Source organism: Chiloscyllium plagiosum, unplaced genomic scaffold (genome assembly GCF_037043375.1).
Source record: "Chiloscyllium plagiosum isolate Xiang-an unplaced genomic scaffold, Cpla_swu_hap1 HiC_scaffold_6, whole genome shotgun sequence".
Classification (NCBI taxonomy): Eukaryota; Metazoa; Chordata; class Chondrichthyes; order Orectolobiformes; family Hemiscylliidae; genus Chiloscyllium; species Chiloscyllium plagiosum.
In genome coordinates this window covers 102,173,606-102,193,169 of record NW_028270144.1, presented here as the reverse complement: position 1 = coordinate 102,193,169, position 19,564 = coordinate 102,173,606, and the positions used below count along the sequence as shown (strand labels likewise).

Sequence of the window (19,564 nt, the reverse complement as noted above, 5' to 3'; positions counted from 1 at the left end):
ATTATGGAACGCACAGACAATAATACAAAAGAACATTCGAACATTAAGTCAGAACTTTCTGCTTTTTCTGAACTTCATTAACAGAGGCCTCAAATATCAGCTGTCTTCCCATCCCCACACCTACTGTGATGAAGGATGCAGCCTTGCAAAGTGAAATGCATTCTGCCATTTTTGTGGTTGCAAGTACCCAGGCCTCCGAATGTTTGACTACGAAGAGGCAGGATATTTATGTCACATATTTACAAGGGGCTCCTAAATTAAAAAGGAGTCAATTTTTTTTGGCGCTACATGGGATTCACAAGGTCGGGAAACTCAATTGTGAAATGGAGACAGGAACTGCAGGCTCCACATGTTACTGGCTTATTCAGCACCTCCTTGGGAGCTCAGTGGATCAGGTGAACTACTTCCAGCCCAACTAAAGAAGGTGGATTCCTCACTCCCCAAGTGGCAGCCATTTCACACTCTCCATCCTTCTTCTATCCCACCTAGCCTTCCCTGTCCTGATTTCCCACTCAATCCCACAGCTCTGATCTCTCATTTCTCATGCTGGCTTTCACAATGTTATTTATTGTCAGTAGCAATTAAGTGAAATCTTGCAAACAATGGAACAAAGTTCTACAGAATGTAAAGGAAATCACTTGATAAAGCCGGAATACATAAAGAAGCAACTCCACGTAGTTTACTTCTTACCATCAATGTGAGGCATTGTTACAGTCACTTTAATGAGATTGGGATGATCTGGATCTTCGGATCCTGTGTAACGAAGCTTCGCAGAGAAAGGTTCAGCACCGACTGCTCCTTGTACTCTGGGCTGGCACAGACCTGCCAATAAAACAACATTTATCACTACCTGATAGCCAAAACTGAACGCAGACTTAAAGCTAACTGGGAATCCCTCATCCTTCATCTAAAAGTACGCTATTTCTCTTTATGGATTCATTCCAGTCTATGTAGAATAAATACAACATGAAGTAACTGTTTGAGTTAGGGATGTAAATCACTTATTAAAAAAAACACATTGTTTACAGGATGTTAGTTTTGTAAAATACAAAGGTTGGAATCTTCTAACCTTTGGTGGCAAGATTGAAGGTGTAAGAGGCATTTAATTAGGCTGGATGGCGGCATACACAAATTCTTGGCCACTCTTCTTGTCCATCGTCAATTATGACCCCAAATTGGTCAATTAAGGATTACCATTTAAGAGTTTCACACTGCTGCTGGGAGTAACATGACTGCTGGCCAGACAGCTGTTACCCAGCAGCCTGCTTGTCATTTTGCAGTGGGGTAGGGGATGGGGAGGGGAAGATGCTTGATCAAGGGACTGAACATTGGGCAGGTAGCTGTCTGCTGGGAGACAGCCACACCCACCCCCCCCTCTCCAGACATCAGTTGCCTTTTCCTTGATGATCCTGGGGGCCAGCAGGTACTCTCTGCAGCAGCCGTGGCTTCTTCCATGTTGCCGCTGAGTGCAGGAATTGCCAGTCTTTGCTTGGCTGACAACTCTAACTGGGTGAGGCTTCTGTCCCTGACATCTTGATTCCTGGGGATGGCTCACCAGTGGCATCACCAATGCTTGACTGGCATGTGGTTTGGTGGGCCTTGGGTACAACAGGTCTCTTGCTGGCTTCCCAGGCAACAAGCAAGGTACCTAATGCGACATGATTTCTGCCCAAACTTTCTAAGTAAAATTATAAACAACCTTGGAATTGCTTAACCTGTCACTGCAATTAATGTGATAAATTAGCTCATGTCAAAGTGAAATAATTCCGCAGGTATTTGTGAAGGTGTGCAAGATATTAATGCCATCTCATGACTTAGTTAATATTGAACATAATTGAGATCCACATGTAGGCATTTAACGATCCTTGCTTAACTACAGTGATTAACAATCGCATTAATCCAGCACAGGAAGTGGTTTCCGCGTGAAAGCATTGTCAGTATTTTTGAAATAAAACAGAAGGCAGGAGAATGGGGTTGAGAAACATTTCAGAGTTGAGAGCGTGGTGCTGGAAAAGCATAGCAGGTCAGGCAGCATCTGAGGAGCAGGAGAATCGACATTTTGGGCATAAGCCCTTCATCATGGCTGATTCCTGATGAAGGGCTTATGCCTGAAATGTCGATTCTCCTGCTCCTCGGATGCTGCCTGACTTGCTGTGCTTTTCTAGCACCACACTCTTGACTCTGATCTCCAGCATATGCAGTCCTCACTTTCTCCTTGAGGAACATATCAGCCATGATCAAATGGTGGAGCAGACTCGATCGGCTGAATGGTCTAATTCTGCTCCTATAGCCTATGGTCTTATGAAATGAAACCCATTAAAGTATATAGCAACATCTAAATCTCTTGATTTCTGCTAATTATCATTCAATGTGCAATGTTACATTTTGGTCACTTCAAGTAGCAATATAAATGTCTTTATTCGGTACCTTCCTCAACGCTGATCGATACAATAGGGCTCATTAATTCAAGCCCTTCATCCCCATTGGAATTAACTGCTCGAGCAGCGCACTGCACTCGGGAACCAGCTTGGAAGTAGATGGAGTCCAGAGTAATTATCTTGGATGAGGTGAAGAAGGTATTTGAGTCGACTTCTCTCATAGGACTAGTCACTCCATCAGGGCCAGTTGGGGCACTCACCAACCAGCGATAATGAGTAAGGGTATCATTGATGTTCTCACTGGTACATATTGAGCCTGTCTTGTCATAATCAGAATATTTAGGATTGCAGGCCTGAGGAAAAAGTGGAATGGATTTAAACATCTTAAATGATAATATAAACCAGGTTTAATAAAGAACAAAACATTTTAAACTGAGACACTCGACTTTTTTTTAAATATTTGGATCTATAATTAAATAATGTTTGCACATGAATAAAAATGATGCCTTGCACTTAAGCGTTAAATTTAGATAAAAGTTAAACAACATAAAGGTTTCTGCAATGTACACTATATCAGAAATGTTCTTCAAAGCATTAACAATGCCCCTATACAAAACAAGCAGATCCCTTTCTTCCTTTTGATTGTTAACATATTTGATTGTTTTTGTTTCGGAGCAGATGAGTTTGTTGTACATTTCCATTACTTAGCAATAACATTTCTACAATTTGATGGCTTTAAAATCAGTCACCTAAAGGAATCTACTCTGGACCAGATTTTCTAACCATAATATTGTGACAGAGGAACTGCCATTTGATTCAGTGTTAAAAAACAGTTAAGTCTACAAATTTCCTGCACAGGCATGGCTTATCTTGTCTTAGTTATCTCAGTGTCTGTTGGTATGGTTGTTATCTTCATTTTCTAACTTTTTGGCGGATAATAATTACCTCCAGAATTCCTATCTGTCCAATTGCTCAATCAATGCCCTAAAGCTTCATCCTTAGCAAGCTCATAAGAACATAAGAAATAGGAGTAGGAGTAGGCCATCTTGCCCATCGAGCCTACTCTGCCAATCAATGTGGTCATGGCTGATCTATTCAAGGACTCAGCTCAATTTACCCGCTGGATCACCATAAACCTTAATTCCTTTACTGTTCAAAACTTTATCTTTGCCTTAAAAACATTTCTATTCCTTTCCCACTGCAGTCATTTTAATGAGGTCAGTCAGCTGGAGCTCACAGAATATGAGTTCCCTAATTGGGGCTGCTAATTGGGTCCAATCTGGGAGCACTGGCTGACATATTAAAAAAAAGGAATGTCAGACATCCTGTTCACTCTGAGAACTAACTCTGAAGAGGCATTACTAAAGTCAAGGACTGTTCATGTATAAATAAAGGATAACTTGGTGATGGGATACTGACCTCTGTGGAATTATTTCACCCACTTCTTCTCAAACTTAATTCAGTGTGACCTTGATTTTAATGTGTGAACCCAGAGTGAAAATTTGGGGGCTTGTGTGAATTGCTCAGCACAAAGTAGCTTCAGCGACTGAACTGCTATCTGCTGGGAAGTGTTTAAATATCAGTGTTATTTGTAAAGAAATCTACCTCTTCACTTTCTTTTTGTAGCAAGACCCAGCCTCAATGATCAGTCTAATGTTGTTTACTCTCCGTTATAAGTAAACACAAGGATCCACAGCTGTTGGTGTTCAGTCCAAACTCCAGGACAGCCAATTACTGCTGAGAGCTTGTGACCTCAAAATCTTGTGTCACCACCTCTACTGGGTTCACAGCTGCTATTCATATCCAAACAAGACTGCTTTTATCTCTCCACCTTCATTCTCAACCTTCTTGTTGTTGGTGTGATATTGGACAAATCAAATCCGAGTGAGATGTGCTCCAATTAAACTTCATAATACTGAAGTCAGACTGTTTGACTTCTGACAGAAGCTTTGTGTACCACAAGTGCCAATTCCATCCCAATTACTGATTTCTCACTTAGGCTCAGATCAACTCAGGTGTCCCACACAAAGCTCAGTCCATATCTGATCTGTCAAAGACCACCTATTTCGAGGTTTATAAAATATTCTGTCCATGTCTCTACTGCATTGAAACCCTCATCCACCCCTTCAGCATCTCTCAATTTAATTCTTCCAAAACTCTTACATTACAGTTCTATTTTATACAAACTTCCTCATATTAAAAAAAACCTGAAAGAACTGTGGATGCTGGAAATCAGAAACAAAAATTGAAACTGCTGGAAAGGCTCAGCAGGTCTGGCAGCATCTGTGGAGAGAAATCAGGAGTTAACACTTCAGGTTCAGTGACCCTTCCTCAGTTCTGATTTCTCTCCACAGATACTACCAAACCTGCTGAGCCTTTCCAGAAATTTCTATTTCTCATCTAAAACACAGCCAATTATCTGCTACCACACATTTCTATCACTACCATCCTTGCTGACTTGCACCAGTCCACTGATGGAACAAAGTCTAATGTCTCATCTTGTTTCCAATCTCTCTCTGGCCTTGCTTTAACTCTACATCTCAACAAATACAGTCCAAATTTCTCAGACTTTTGTACCTCCTACCATTTATTCTTTTATAGATGTGCAACATGACAATCAAAGGTAAACTGTAGAAATTATCTCATTGGATATGGTATTGCTGGCAAGGCTAACATTAATTACCTATTTCAAATTACCAAGGCTCCTCAGACAGCATCACTGGAAGGACAAGGATAGCAGATACATGGGAACGCCCACCATCTCGGGAGGAAGCCCTGCTTCAGAAAGCTTAGGGCCAATGTGATGGGGATTGGGAGGGAACCCTGATCAGGAAAAAGGGGGTCATGAGGGAGATATCCTGCATACCCACTATCCCCCCCAACCCAGCTCCTCCTACAGCTTGAGCAGACTAAAATGTTGAACTTCACATCTGTCTTGACCTCCTTCCATCTACTAGAAAATTAGAGTCAGGCAGATAACACCTCCTAAGAGAACAGTAAGGCACATTCACCACCCAAGGCCTTGCTCTCCCCCTGTAAAAATATGGATGGCTCAAGTAAGCTGCAGATATATGCCCATGATGAGTCTGAATTTCTGGATTACTTGTCCTGGAATATATACACATCATGTAGTCTCCTTTCTAAACATACTGATGTGATCCAAACAACATGGCTGATTCACCTAGTTTCTTGTCCTCCAATGCTCTGATTGGGATTTTTTTTTTAAGATGAGAAATTACCTTTGAGTTACAATATGTGACATTAATGCAATTATTAAACACAAGGGTGGAAGCTTCGACACAAAGGGCTGTATTTTTAATCAAAAGTCAGGACTTGAAAATGGGGCTAGTTGCAGGCCCCTTCCCTGCATGCCTTACTTTACACATTTTACATATGAACATTAGAAACAGAAGTAGATCACACAAGCCTTGACTCTTCATTCAACAAGATCATGGGTGATTTGAGTACTCCACATTCCTGCCTACCCCTGATATCCATTTACACTTTACTTGTTACAAGTTATTTCCTGTTACCACAATAAATTCAAAAGACTCTGCTACCACTGCCTTTTGAAGAAGAGAGTTCAAAAGACTCATGACCCTCTGTGAGGAAAAATCTTTCTCTGTAAATCAACAATCTGACATGGACTTAAATGTATGATCCCTCATTTTTAAACAGAGACATTCTTACTCTGATTTGCAAAGCTGCAGAATCGAAAAGTGTGGTGCTGGAAAAGCACAGCTGGTCAGGCAGCATCTGAGGAGCAGGTGAGTTGATGTTTTGAGCATGAGCTCTTCATCAGGCTCATGCTCGAAATGTCGACTCTCCTGCTTCTCAAATGCTGCCGGACCAGCTGTGCTTTTCCAGCACCACATGTTTCGACTCTGATCTCCAGCATCTTCAGTCCTCACTCTTTCCTTTGCAAAGCTGCAGCCAAATACAGGCAATGGAATGAGTTCTCTTTCTGATCAGGGACAATGTGTGGGTAATTAATGTTTGTGTGCCAATAGGAGGCCCTCCACCAGTCAGTGATTGGCAGATCCACTAACAGAGGTGGAAACCAATGATCTGAAGACTGAGGGGAAGAGGAACGACTTCAAGAAGATCTTTGTGCTGCTTAAAATCAATACATGGGGATGGCCATCAACTGCTGCTGTGGCTTAGCAGGAACTGAAGGGAGGGAAGGGCCTCCCATATGATCCATTGCACCCATATGCCCTGTCTACCAGCCCATATCTTTTTATGTTGATTTGACATAGTCTAGGCTAATGTGGGCTGTGCCCATATTACAAAGTGACAGAGCTAATTGGCATGGGAGCAGAGCCTTGATAGACTCTGAAATTATCGTTAATTAATTTGCCATTGTTTCCTGCTGGCCCTCATTAAAAATGCTTCAACTCAGGATCTTGTTGGTAAAGAGGCACAGACGTTGGCAATGCCAAATCATATGTCTTCCATCAGAAGTCTGCATTAATGTAAAAGTCCTTGCCAATGCTTCTGCACATCATAAAGAACAATAATGCAACCTTATTGTCCAATGAAGATACTACGAAAAATTCTGTACTGAACTGCCCTGACAACTTTTTAGTGCGCAATCATGTTAAGTGGATGATACGTACCGTAACGCACACAACAGGATAACCTGCTGGAGGGCTAGGGGTTTCTGCTGCTCTGGATGTGTCATCATATATAAGCAGTGAGACAACTTGTGGGACAGATGGGAATGTGACATCAGCCATGCTGTTCATCTCCTCGATGTATACAATTGCTTTGCTTATCTGGGAGACAACATGGAGAATATCAGTAATGAATTATCGTGCAATATCCACAGAATGAAGCAATTCTTTTTGTCATTGTGCTCATCAAGACAGGCAACATTTGTTTGAAAGTATCAAGCATTCCTCAAAAACAAAATGATCTGGAACAAGGTTAATATATGGCTTCCTTGTTAGTTTAGTTGACAATGACCTGCAAGAGCTGTGAGAAGTGTAAGAGGAAGGGTGTGGAACAGAGAGGGTTTGGAGAAGATTTAATTGTTTTTTGATATTTCTGAAGCCTACCATTTTTATTGGTGTAGCAGTTAGGCATTGAGGATCAGTAATATAAATCAAAGTTTGAAATAAATGTGAGGACTTAAAGCTGTCTCGCAGCTGATCACTCAGTTGAAACTCTGTGGTAAACTTCTCTGACCTCACACGCCAACATTTCAGTGAGTAATACTAATTGCGATTACAATCCCAATTTGGGGAGACCTGATCCACAATAATAATATCGCCTCAGACGCACAAAACACAATTTCAAAATTTGCAGGTGCAATAAAATTTAGGAAGCTTGTCAACTGTGAACAAGGTAGTGATAGACTGAGAAAGGACACAGCTGAAAATGTGTTGCTGGAAAAGCGCAGGTCAGGCAGCATCCAAGGAGCAGGAGAATCGATGTTTCGGGCATGAGCCCTTCTTCAGGAATGAGGAAAGTGTGTCCAGCAGGCTAAGATAAAAGGTAGAGAGGAGGGACTTGGGGGAGGGGCATTGGAAATGCGATAGGTGAAAGGAAGTCAAGGTGAGGGTGATAGGCCGGAATGGGGGTGGGGCGGAGAGGTCAGGAAGAAGATTGCAGGTTAGGAAGGCGGTGCTGAGTTCGAGGGATTTGACTGAGACAAGGTGGGGGGAGGGGAAATGAGGAAACTGGAGAAATCTGAGTTCATCCCTTGTGGTTGGAGGGTTCCTAGGCGGAAGATGAGGCGCTCTTCCTCCAACCGTCGTGTTGCTATGGTCTGGCGATGGAGGAGTCCAAGGACCTGCATGCCCTTGGTGGAGTGGGAGGGGGAGTTGAAGTGTTGAGCCACGGGGTGGTTGGTTTGGTTGGTCCGGGTGTCCCAGAGGTGTTCTTCAACTCCCCCTCCCACTCCACCAAGGACATGCAGGTCCTTGGACTCCTCCATCGCCAGACCATAGCAACACGAAAGCTATCTTAGCCTGCTGGACACACTTTCCTCCTTCCTGAAGAAGGGCTCATGCCCGAAACGTTGATTCTCCTGCTCCTTGGATACTGCCTGACCTGCTGTGCTTTTCCAGCAACACATTTTCAGCTCTGATCTCCAGCATCTGCAGTCCTCACTTTCTCCCCTGAGAAAGGACACAGACAGATTAGTGGATATGTGGCAGATGCCATTTATTACAGAAGAATATGAAGTGATTTGTTTTGGCAGAGAGAATGACGAGGGGCAATACAAATAAACACACAACTCGAAAGAGATGAAAGTGCAGAGCACTGAATCAAGAAGTAGGGACAAAAGGCACTTACTGACATTTTTGAATCTGTTAATCAACCTACTGCTAACTGGGCCACAAGGCTTTCCCTCTGCTTGTGTACCTGAGTTTCTGCCACCATGTTCTCATCGGGTTTCAGGTGGACAGTGAAGGCCTCTCGCATTTCTCTCACTCCGTCATACAGCACCTCAACTTCCACAAAGTGCTCAGTTTCACTTGCTTTAAATTCAATTTCTGAAATTAGTCAAAAAAAAGTCTTGATGAAGAACACACAGTCAAGGAACATCTGAGTGAGAAGGGAGACAAATTTTCATTCAAATCACAGACACCCATTTTCCCCTGAACGTATTTCATATTTTATGATGCAGCTACAGAAAGAATTATACTTTATATCTGTAATTTCCAAATTTACTTTGCATCTAAAATATATCAAATTTGTCAATGAATAAACCTAAAGTCCAACTCAGTAGTCTGCTCTGCTTTAGCTTAGAAATGGTAGATAGGGTTTTGTCTCACATAAGCTTCAATTGGGGCTATAAGGTCAGAGGGGGAGGGAGCCTGCCTACTGTCCCAATGCCTGCTCTGTATCAATGTAATGCTGGGGACAGCATTTGCTTTAAAGTGAGACTTCCATCATATTGTGGGAGGAGGCCTACCTCACACAGCAGCCAGCCAAACCAAAACCAATGGTGGGCAGTTCTGCAGAACCACCACCTGCTAACCAGGAGGAGTGGCCACTGTTGGGACTACAGACAGTGCCACCACACCACGGAGCTCAGGTAAATCTGGAGTTGGCAATCTCACCGAGGGGTGGATGAGCAGGTTCAAATGGCCATGGGGCAGACTAAAGGGGGCGACAGCATTATGGGGTTGGCTCCTCTGATAGGCCCAGGGAACTTGAGAAAACTAAGGGGCTTCCTACATGTTGTAGGAATTAAGATGAGAACTTTAAGTGACTATTTAACTGGCTGCTTAGGCGCTGAGGGAGGCCTAAAGCCTGGGGAGGGATGGCCTCAGGGTGGTCTGTGGAGCAAGCTGACTGTTGGAGTTTGCACACCCAAACTTGGTCCAATCCTATTTATGGAGCACCAGAGTGCAACCCGAAACATGTAGCAACACCATCAGCCAAAACTCCTGATAGTTTATTCGATGAATCCAGTGGTTTGTGTAGAGGTGAGCTATACAGCACAGAAAGGCCCCAGGTTTTATTTCTATGTATTCAATTGTTGCTCTTAGTTAGGACAACAATGCTGGTGCTACAACTGAGGTCAGCTGACAGGGTATCCATCCTATCTAACAGAGTGGGTAGCATACTTCTGTTTGAAAGTGTGTAGGTGCTCCTTGCTCATTACACTGAAAGTGCAGTAGGTTGCTTGTGTCCAAAAATCAGGCATTGGTCACTAAATCTCTAGGCTTTTATCTTTGAAATAAGAGGAAAGTCAAGGGAAGCATTGTGACCATAAACAGACCCTCTGAGTACAGTCATAATTATGTAAAGGCCAAGATGTCTTTACATAATTATTAAAGTGAATTAAGTCTGTGAATCACATCAATCCAATAAATGCACCACAATTGTTCAGCATCATAGACTGAATTGCTTCCACATTTAGATCAGAACTCCTTCAATAATGGCATTCCAAATTGTTTGCCAACTTTCAAACAATGTTACACTGATTCAACCGGAAAATGCAATGACACACTTTATCTGGAATATAAATGGAAAGTTGCCACCATTTCAGACAGCTGATGGTTTGCCATGCTAAATTGATAATAGTTACTCTAAATAGCTGTTCCGTAGTCACTGACTCCATCCATCTGTCTGGCTACCTTTTGAGGTTCAGTCAGGCTGTTAACAACCGATGGTCTACCATGAGATAACTGCAAGCCCCATACCTGCTCCAGCACGAAGACAATCTAAGTCCACCTCGGTAATATTACCCCAACCTCCCTGTTGGTTCTTCTGAAACTCTTATCCATATCTTAGTTACCTCTTAGCTATTCCATCATTCTTCTTGTTGACCTAATATCTGCACCCCTCCCAATAAAATTCAATTGATTCAAAATTCTGCTGCTTCTATCTAAGCTCACTCCATGTTCCATTCACTCATTGCCTGTGTACTTAGTCAGAAAATAGCAGATTTAATAAATTCTCACCCTGGTTTTTAAATCCCACCAAGGCCTGATCCCTCCCTATTTCTATAATTTCCTCTCATTCCCTCACTTTTCTGTACTTCCCCAATGCTGGCCTCTCTTGCATTCCTGGTTTGTACTGTGCTGTTGGAATTCCTTCCCTAAATCTCTTAGCCTATCGTTCTTTCTGCTTTAAAATGATCCTTAAAACCTACCTTTTTGACCGAGACTTTGATCACATACTCTAATATCTCCTTATGTGACTTGGCGTCAATTGTTGTGTAGTGCCACTCCTGTGAAGTGCTTTAAGAAGTTTAAGTATGCTAAAAGCACTGAGTTCTTGCAACAGCTTGGGTTTTCTGCAATTCATTTGACCCGGTGTTATTGGTGAAATGGTAGGGAAGATATTGGTGATCAATAAGAGTGAGCTAGTTGCAAGTCCCTTTCAGCATGAACTGTATTATTTTAGGAAGGACATATATCAAGATACAGCACATTTTTATGTTTACATGAGAGTAGATATACAGTTGTATGCATTGTCTCTTCAGTAAGTATCCAAGATTAAGATGACACACTGTTTCATGGTCATTAGAGATAGGTCATAGATTTATATATTGGTAGGTAACCAACGGGTGGCATGATGTTGATGATTAGTACTACTACCTCACAGCGCAAGAAAACTGGATTCAATTCCACCTTCAGGCAATTGTCTGCGTGGAGTCTGCATGTTGTCCTTGTGTCTATAGTTTTTGCTGGGTGCTCTGGTTTCCTCCCACAGTCCAAAGATGTGCAGGTTATGTGGGGTTATGGGAATAGAGTGCAGGGCTGGATCTGGGTGGGATACGGGTTGGTGTGGACTTGATGAGTCAAATGGCCTCTTTCTGCACTGTAGGGATTCTACGATTCAGATAGATTTCAATGGCCTTTTTTTGGATGTATGAACTGTCGGGTTATTCAATACAATATATTATCTATATATATAATATATGTGTTATTATGCGGTAATTATCAGTTCTGCATCACAGAGGAAATGCAGTTAAATTTTCTGTGAAAATAGCAAGCACGGATTGAATACAAAGACTCAAGACATCCTGTTCCTCAATGCAGCTGAAATTATGGCAGCATTCCAGCAGGACGGTTACATATTTTTGGCTTCCTTTATTTTAAACCACAATTAATCATTCCTTGAAAGCTAACTGATAAATTTGGCACTGATGTTGCACAGCAGTGAGAAAACAGTCAACCATTTAAATAAAAAATACTAAAACCAAGACGTTGATTCATTTTCTCAAATCGCAAAGTACATTTTAAAATTAAAATGGCTTAAAGTTAAATTCTTTGCATCTTTGTTTACTTCAAAGTTATAGACATTCTATTATTTTTTCAGACATTTTCTGCAGACTAAATAGCTGTCAAAAAATACAAAGGCTGTACTCAGAACAGGTCAAATCATGTTCCAGTCTACTCCAAGCCTCCTTGCTGCAGGGCACTTCAGATTTACTTTAGTATAAGTACCTGAAACCTAAGACACCACTATACTTTCAGGAAACTATGAACTATTTCATATAATCATGTACCTTCTGACAGAGGATGGTAGTCTTCTCCTGAGGTTGCAGAACCATCTTTTGTGTGGACTCGTACAATAGAAACTTTTGAAGTGTCTCCAAGGCGAAGTACAGGAATTTTTACAACTGCAATCTGCCCGGGTTCTTTCGGTTCACTGATACTGAATTTGGTCTCTCCAAATTTAATAATAGCCTCTGTAGTAAAAGAGCAGTTTTGTTAAAGTAACCAGTGAAATAAAGGATGAATTCAATTCACTTTGAAACTACACAATAATGCTTCTTACTGTCTGCACCATCCTTGATTTTTATCACTGTTTCATTCTTTTCCCCAATTGAAGCTCCAAATGGAGACTCGCTCTTTGGAGTTCCAAGCACCAATCTCAAATCTTCATCTTCCTCGTGTATTGTATCATCATTTAAAGTCACAGTGCAGGGTTTCTCAATTTCACCTGTGAAATATGACAGATTAATATGAGACACTTAAAAGAGGTTTGCCATTTTTGCAAAACATAAATAATTTTTAATTAATGAAAAAGTTTGATTACATCAAAAAAGCTATATTTTTCTAACAGTCAAGATAAGGAATCTTCAACAGAAATAGTAACACAGGAGTAAAAAAATGACAGCCAGTGACATTATACAAACATTTAATGCATTCATAACAAATACTCCTCACTTGTCTTTTAACATCTCCACTCAATTATTAAAGTAGCATTTTTTTTTCTGTGATAGCTTTATTAACAGTGAAGGAAGCATGAAATTAAGTTTGAGGCAGTTCACAGAAAATTTACTAGACTAATATTGTTACAGGTTAGTTGTCTCTTGAGGAAAGGTTGAGTAGTCTAGGTTTGTAATCATTAGAAATATAAGATACGATTTGATTGAAACAAAAAATGTTAAAGAATTGTAACAGGACAGGTGTGTAGACAATATTTCCTTTTACTGTAAAATTGAGAATAGCGTTTAATCAGTATGCACTCAAAAATCAGGGTCACCCATTTAAAGCATAGATTAGGCAAAAAACAACTTTCAGAAGGGAACTCTCTCCCTGGAAAGGTGGTAGAAGCAAACTTTTTGAATTAGTAAAGCAAAGATTGATAGATTCTTTTTAAGCAAGAGGTTGGAAGGTTACAGGTATAAGCAGGAATGTGATTTGAGGTTATAATCAGATCAGCTAGGATCTCGTTAAAGTATGGAATAGGCTTGAGGGGCTGAATGGCCTACTCCTGCTCCTGATTCATATGCTTGCATTTCCCTTTCCATATCAGATGTCTTCCCCATATTCTGCCCTGTATGGATCTTCCTTTCTCATTGCCTATTACATCAGAACACATTGCAGGAAAATATAAAGTCACTATGTAAGTAATGGAAATGTTTGCATGTCAGATGCTTGTAAATCAGGGTCTCTTGCGGATAATTCTATAAATGCTAATATAATTTGATCACAAACTAACTGATTGGTGGTTCAAACTCAAAGAACTTTTTTCTAATTTACGCATAAAACATGGGTGCCTAGAGAACATTCTCGAAAATGCCTCCAGTACAATGGCATCCTGTCCTGTCCAAATTCCATTGGCTGTGACTACAGAGGAATTTTGCAGAAGATTGACTAATCGTGTGATTTGCTTCACAAGTAATTTGACAGGAATAATTAGGTCATTTGAGATGTGTGTAACATCACATGTCACGGTTCTGTTTCAATGTAAAGCAGACACCAAGTGAGTATCTGCAGTGAGGAGTGGAGAGCTGTGATCAGGAAGACAGCAGCAGCTCAATAACACAGACAGAAATGACTTTGTTCCTAGTTGCCCTTGAGAAGGGATGGGATACTTCTGTTCCCAATATTCCTTTGTATCGCGATGTAGTTACTCAGTAGTTTGAGAGACAGCAAGGAACTGTGGCAACATTGGAAACTATAACTCCATTTCCATTTTTTACAAGCTGCCACTAGTTTTCTTAATTAGTGTTTTAAAATCAGTTTCAATTAAATTATTATTTCATTAAGCATTTTAAAATCTGCTTCTGGTCAACCAAAAAATAGTTCTTTGAAAAATTCTGCAAGTAACATATTGCAGATATTGCACACAAAGTTAAAGAATAGAGAGAGATAACCAATGCTGCTCTTACTAAGTAAGTGCTGAAAATTAACATTATTTCTGTATAATGTACAATACCTGGAAGAAATGTAATGATGGAATCATCGGTGTTGGGACGCTCATCAAAATCCATCATGACCTGAGCAGATGCTTGACGAGTGTAACACCGAACTGTGGATTTGTAGCTGGTGTCCCCACTGCGGTAAACAATTGCTGTGATCTGACCATCATTCTCTTTTCCCACATATGCTGCATCCTTGAATTGTACCTTTGGCACTTTAAAGAAAAGGAAAGTTGTTGATGTATTATTTTCTCGTAACCATTACTGGGTTAAGAACAATACAATTTCCAGTTATGTAATTGCATCTGTGCCTGACAAAAATTGGCCATTGCAATTTTAGCTTGCAAGATTTGGGTTAGGTAGGAGATTTTAAAAGACACAACCACATCTAATCTTGCAAAACACTCTGCTGCTTGATTTTTACATGACGATTCCAATTTAATTGATTACAGGTGTGAAACAAATCCAATAAATATTGAAATCCCCAGGTATATTTCCAAGCCAATTTAACACCATGTATCACTGTGCCAGAAATAAAATGTAGTTAAATGATCAAATGAAAGAAATACTCCCCGCCTGTGACCTTTACATAATCAGGATTCCTCTGTATTGAGAAGATTGTCCGAAGTGACATTTAAGACAAATATTTATTTATACCCCTGCCACTTCTTACATTTCAGAAGTTGCCATAATGTCATTTATTTTGCTAACCATTCCAGTCTCCACTTTAGAGGTCTTTCGCCATGGCTTTAGAAGCTATTTGAACAGCAAGATGAAAGTGTAAAGTGAACACTTACAATCTGACACCGAGTCATTAATGAGCACTGTGGTTTTACTGGGTTCTCCAAGGACGGCATTCACTGGCATACGCAGCACAAGTTCAAATGTCTCTGGTCCTTCCAGAGCTGGTTGACCTAAATCATCAAGGATTGTAACACGGAAAGTCTGCATGTTCACTCCAGGAGCAAAATCCAGGTTGCGACTGATGCCTACATAATCAACGCCAGCTGGAAAAGAGACCCAATGTTTAGGAATTCTTAAAAAGATAGTAAATTAATTACTATCAGACTGTGGAATCACATGATTTCTGTAATTGTTTCAGTCGTTCTTAAAGATACATTTCTAACTCAAGGTCCTTTTAAAACTATCTATATTTACAGTATAATAATAAATCATGAATTGTTACACCAGCACATTTTCAATAATGAAAATTCCTTGGGTTATGTTGAATTATGCAGGATGCACTATCCCCAATTTTCAGTGTTCTTAACTGAATTTTTTAAAAATTGCAACCCTCCCAATCAGTGCCAATTTTAAATACTGAGTAAGACTTTGGTGTTTCCAAAGTGCAATTACAGGGAATTTTAATTATATGAAAACTGTATCCTAACAAAACTGAATTTTTCAGTAAAAAAAATTAACCAGACTTTAATTTCATTTTCAATATACTTCTGTTTTAGCTCCCATGTCGGCTAACAGATCTGCAGAGGTGAATACTCTGTCGACTGTCCTAGATTAGACAGCAATCCTGTTAATTGGTTTGTCCCTTTAAAAATCTTGGTACTACTGTGGAACACAACACACTATGTTGGGTCCTGGAATTGAACCAGCGGCTAGATTCTCAATTCAGAAACTGGAAATCCTGGCCCTGACTACTTTTATTTCAGGATTTTGTTTAACAGCAGGCAAGACATATTAGGAAGTATCACCTTATTTGCAGAAGGATGTAACTATTTAGAGGCAGTCCAGACCTGGTGGGGCCTTGTCTTAAGAGAAAAAGTTAGGCTTACATCCTCTGGATTTGAGAAAGTAACAGGTGGCTTGATTGAAACACACGACAATTTGAAAGGATAGGTATAGAGAGAATGTTTCCTCTTATAGGAGAATCCACATCTTCACTGATTAAAAAGTACAGGGGTCACCCATTTAAAACAAGAGATGAGCTGGAATGTTTTTCTCTCAGTAAGTCATGATCTCCCTTTCAGTAAAAATGCTGGAAGCTTAAATATTTGTAAGGCAAATGTTGTTAGATTCTTGTTAAGCAAAGGGGGGAAAGGTATCACAGAGATACAGCAATGCAGGTTTGATTATTATTTGATCGCACTTAGATCAGTTACGATCTTATTGGAAGTTCAAACAAACTTGATGGGCTGAATGGCCTGCTCTTGATTCGTATGCTCGTACACCAGAATTTCTTTTGAAGTTACTGGATAAGTGACTTAGTCAATTATAGGACTGTTAAAAGAATGGGGAAGCTTTTGTAGCTCTTACTTTCTGCATTAGTGGAAAGATCTGACTTGAGATTAATTCAATTAAGGGAAAATTGTTAAGCAGAGGTTAAAAGAAATTGACTTTTTTTTTCTGGTTCTTACTTGTGCAACAGACTCTGGGTTGGTATTTTACTTTTGAAGTTCAGAACTACAAACACTGAAGGTAGACTTCAACTACCTTACTAGTATGCAGGGCATTGGAAGAGACATGTTTACATACCCGTGCTAATATATTTCTCAGCAATGTCCTGTCAATTTGAATGCAGCACAATGTGTTTGGATACCTTTAGTCATAAAACTGTTCACATTCCTAGGATGAGTCACCTCTCAGTACAATTGTATTGGTTTATAATACTTCATCAGGAAAGGATACTTTTGATTATCAAGGCATTTTGATTATCAGCTGTCTACATAGAAAACTGCAAATGCTGTTAGGCAGAAACAAATTAACTGTTTCAAGCTACTCATATATAATTCTGTGAAAAGGAGCTCTGGTGTAAAGTCCGAAAGTGGATTCAACATGAGAATTAATTATGTAAATATTTGTAGTTACTCAAGTTACAAGTTCAATATTATGCATAAAAACAGACAACAACCTGGGTTTGGCAATAAAAATGAGGGAGACTTATTAAGCAGTAAATTGGACAGCAACTTTAGGCATTCAAGCATGCCCAGTTAAATACAAAAAATGTAGAAGGCGCTGACTGGGTTTTTGCTGCTCCTCCAGAAGCAGTGCTCCAATGCTTTCTTGCTGAGGCTATAAACACATGAAGAGTGTGATAATGCCGTACCTACCAACTAGATACTCACAAGACAGAAAATGTTGGACTCATCCTTTAAAATATAACAGAATTTTTAATGTTGTAGTAGTGTCTTAATCACTGAAAACAATCTCTTTTATACTGAAGATTTACCTTTTAAAAGCAGCATCTCATTTCTTCACATTTTAGATATTTTAGATATTTTAAATAAAAATATTTTACTCTTCGTCTGTCTCTTCTCTCTTTCAATTCCTCCATTTTCCTCTTTTTATTTCATTTCTGTATTCAAATTTACAATGAATTAAATATTTCAACTTACACTTTATCTCTTACATCTTGCAAGAGACCCAGAGCCCCTGTACAGTGCACTGAATTCTATTAACTCTAGAACTGCAACTCATACAGGAAAATCACACAGAAAGTTTGAGGACAAGTGCAAGGGTACTGAACAGCTTATTTGCCGCTGACTACAAAAACTGCTCCTATGTCTAAAACACCAACAAAGAAATCATGTTCTCACCTTCAGCTGATGCTGGTTCTGTTTTGCGAGATCGAATAGTTACAGTTGCTGTCTTGGATAAGTCTGTTCCAGTTCGCCAGACCTGGACTTCCACGTAGCCTTCACTTTCATCTACCTGGTACTCAGTGTCTCCAAAGTAAAAAACTGGCTCTGGAACAGAGATAATACCAGCAGTGTGAACCATGTACAACATTATGTAACTGAGATATATAAAGGCAAAAAAACCCAGTAACCAGGTTTCTATTTTAGATATATCACCCAATTTAGAGTATAATGGAGAAATCAATTTGGTAATGAAGGTAATGCTGCAACATTAGGCATTTTATGGCAATTTGAGAAAAAATATCTTAGTAATACATTTTAAATGCAAATGACCATATCAAGCTTATGGCAATAAAATTAATTGTGATTTATTTGCACATGAAGTTAACAAAAGCGATTTGATATTGAGTCATGATGTGGAGGAGTTGGTGGCAGACTGGGGTGGACAAAGTTAAAAATCACACAACACCAGATTATAAACCAATAGGCTTATTTGGAGGCACCAGCTTTCAGAGCGCTGCTCCATCAGGTGGCTGTGGCTGTGATAAAGGAGCAGCGCTCCGAAAGCTAGTGCTTCCAAATAAACCTGTTGGAATATAACCTGGTTTTGTGTGAAATTTACCCTTTGACATTGAGTAATTTTTCTCCGTTGTGCTGTACCATAAACCCATACAGGGGCCTGCACTTGTCAATCTGCAGTGAACACAATTAATGAAAGACCTATAAAACTCCCTATCAGGAGGCAAGTTAGAGAAAGATTCATTCTGGGCTAATTGCAAATCAAGAAGAATTCCTGTTCCAATGACTCCTATTGGAAAGTGTAATTCCACAGGCATTAGGCTAGGGTAAAAATCAGACTTGGTTCTATTGAAACAAGATCCAGATACCTCTGTCAACACTCATTCTGCATATTCAGTTAGGGCACTTATTGTCTGGGTTACAATGTCTCAGATATCTCAAAATTAAGGTCAAATCTAAAACAAAAGTGAACAGCATGACCAAAGTGCAAAGTTAGAAGTATGATTTATTTTGAACTACTTTGGCAAACAAAGTCAAGCAAATTCAGTTGGAAACAAAGTTAAAGGGTAGTCTTTCAAATACATTGTCAATAAATTTGTTTTGATTCACTCAAATTAAGTTTTCTGAAGTTTGTTTTAATTTTGTATGTGGTGTATTGCAGGTAAGAACAGAAAATTTTGAAATTTTGTTGTTCGTATATTTTTCAGAATAACTGCTGACAAAGTCATTTGACTTCATGTTTTACAAAGTTTTACTGATGTATTTTTCAGCAGCTTGGACAGGGGGTGTTGTGTGATGTGGTATCAACATGTTATCACAGTAACCTTGAGCAAACAGTATTCTAGTCACCTGCCAAGGAATTCCACACTTTTTTAACCTCTCCACAAAACACACTACAAAAAGCTGCCTATTGCAACTAAACAAACATGAACTAAGCAAAGGTTGCTGTGAGT

The 19,564-nt window shown here is 39.8% G+C and overlaps 1 protein-coding gene across 1 annotated transcript in view; it reads right to left on the bottom strand.

The window, feature by feature from the left end:
• The window catches only part of LOC122550816 (FRAS1-related extracellular matrix protein 2-like), a 244,705-nt gene that overhangs the window by 27,809 nt on the left and 197,332 nt on the right, over positions 1–19,564 (bottom strand). The window contains exons 7-15 of the mRNA XM_043692118.2: positions 18,051–18,200; positions 15,297–15,506; positions 14,517–14,714; positions 12,627–12,791; positions 12,355–12,537; positions 8,751–8,881; positions 6,998–7,156; positions 2,428–2,731; positions 691–822 (exon numbers count right to left, since the gene is read on the bottom strand). Coding sequence (XP_043548053.2) covers positions 691–822; positions 2,428–2,731; positions 6,998–7,156; positions 8,751–8,881; positions 12,355–12,537; positions 12,627–12,791; positions 14,517–14,714; positions 15,297–15,506; positions 18,051–18,200 — 1,632 coding nt within the window. The remainder of the gene's footprint in view (positions 1–690; positions 823–2,427; positions 2,732–6,997; positions 7,157–8,750; positions 8,882–12,354; positions 12,538–12,626; positions 12,792–14,516; positions 14,715–15,296; positions 15,507–18,050; positions 18,201–19,564) is intronic.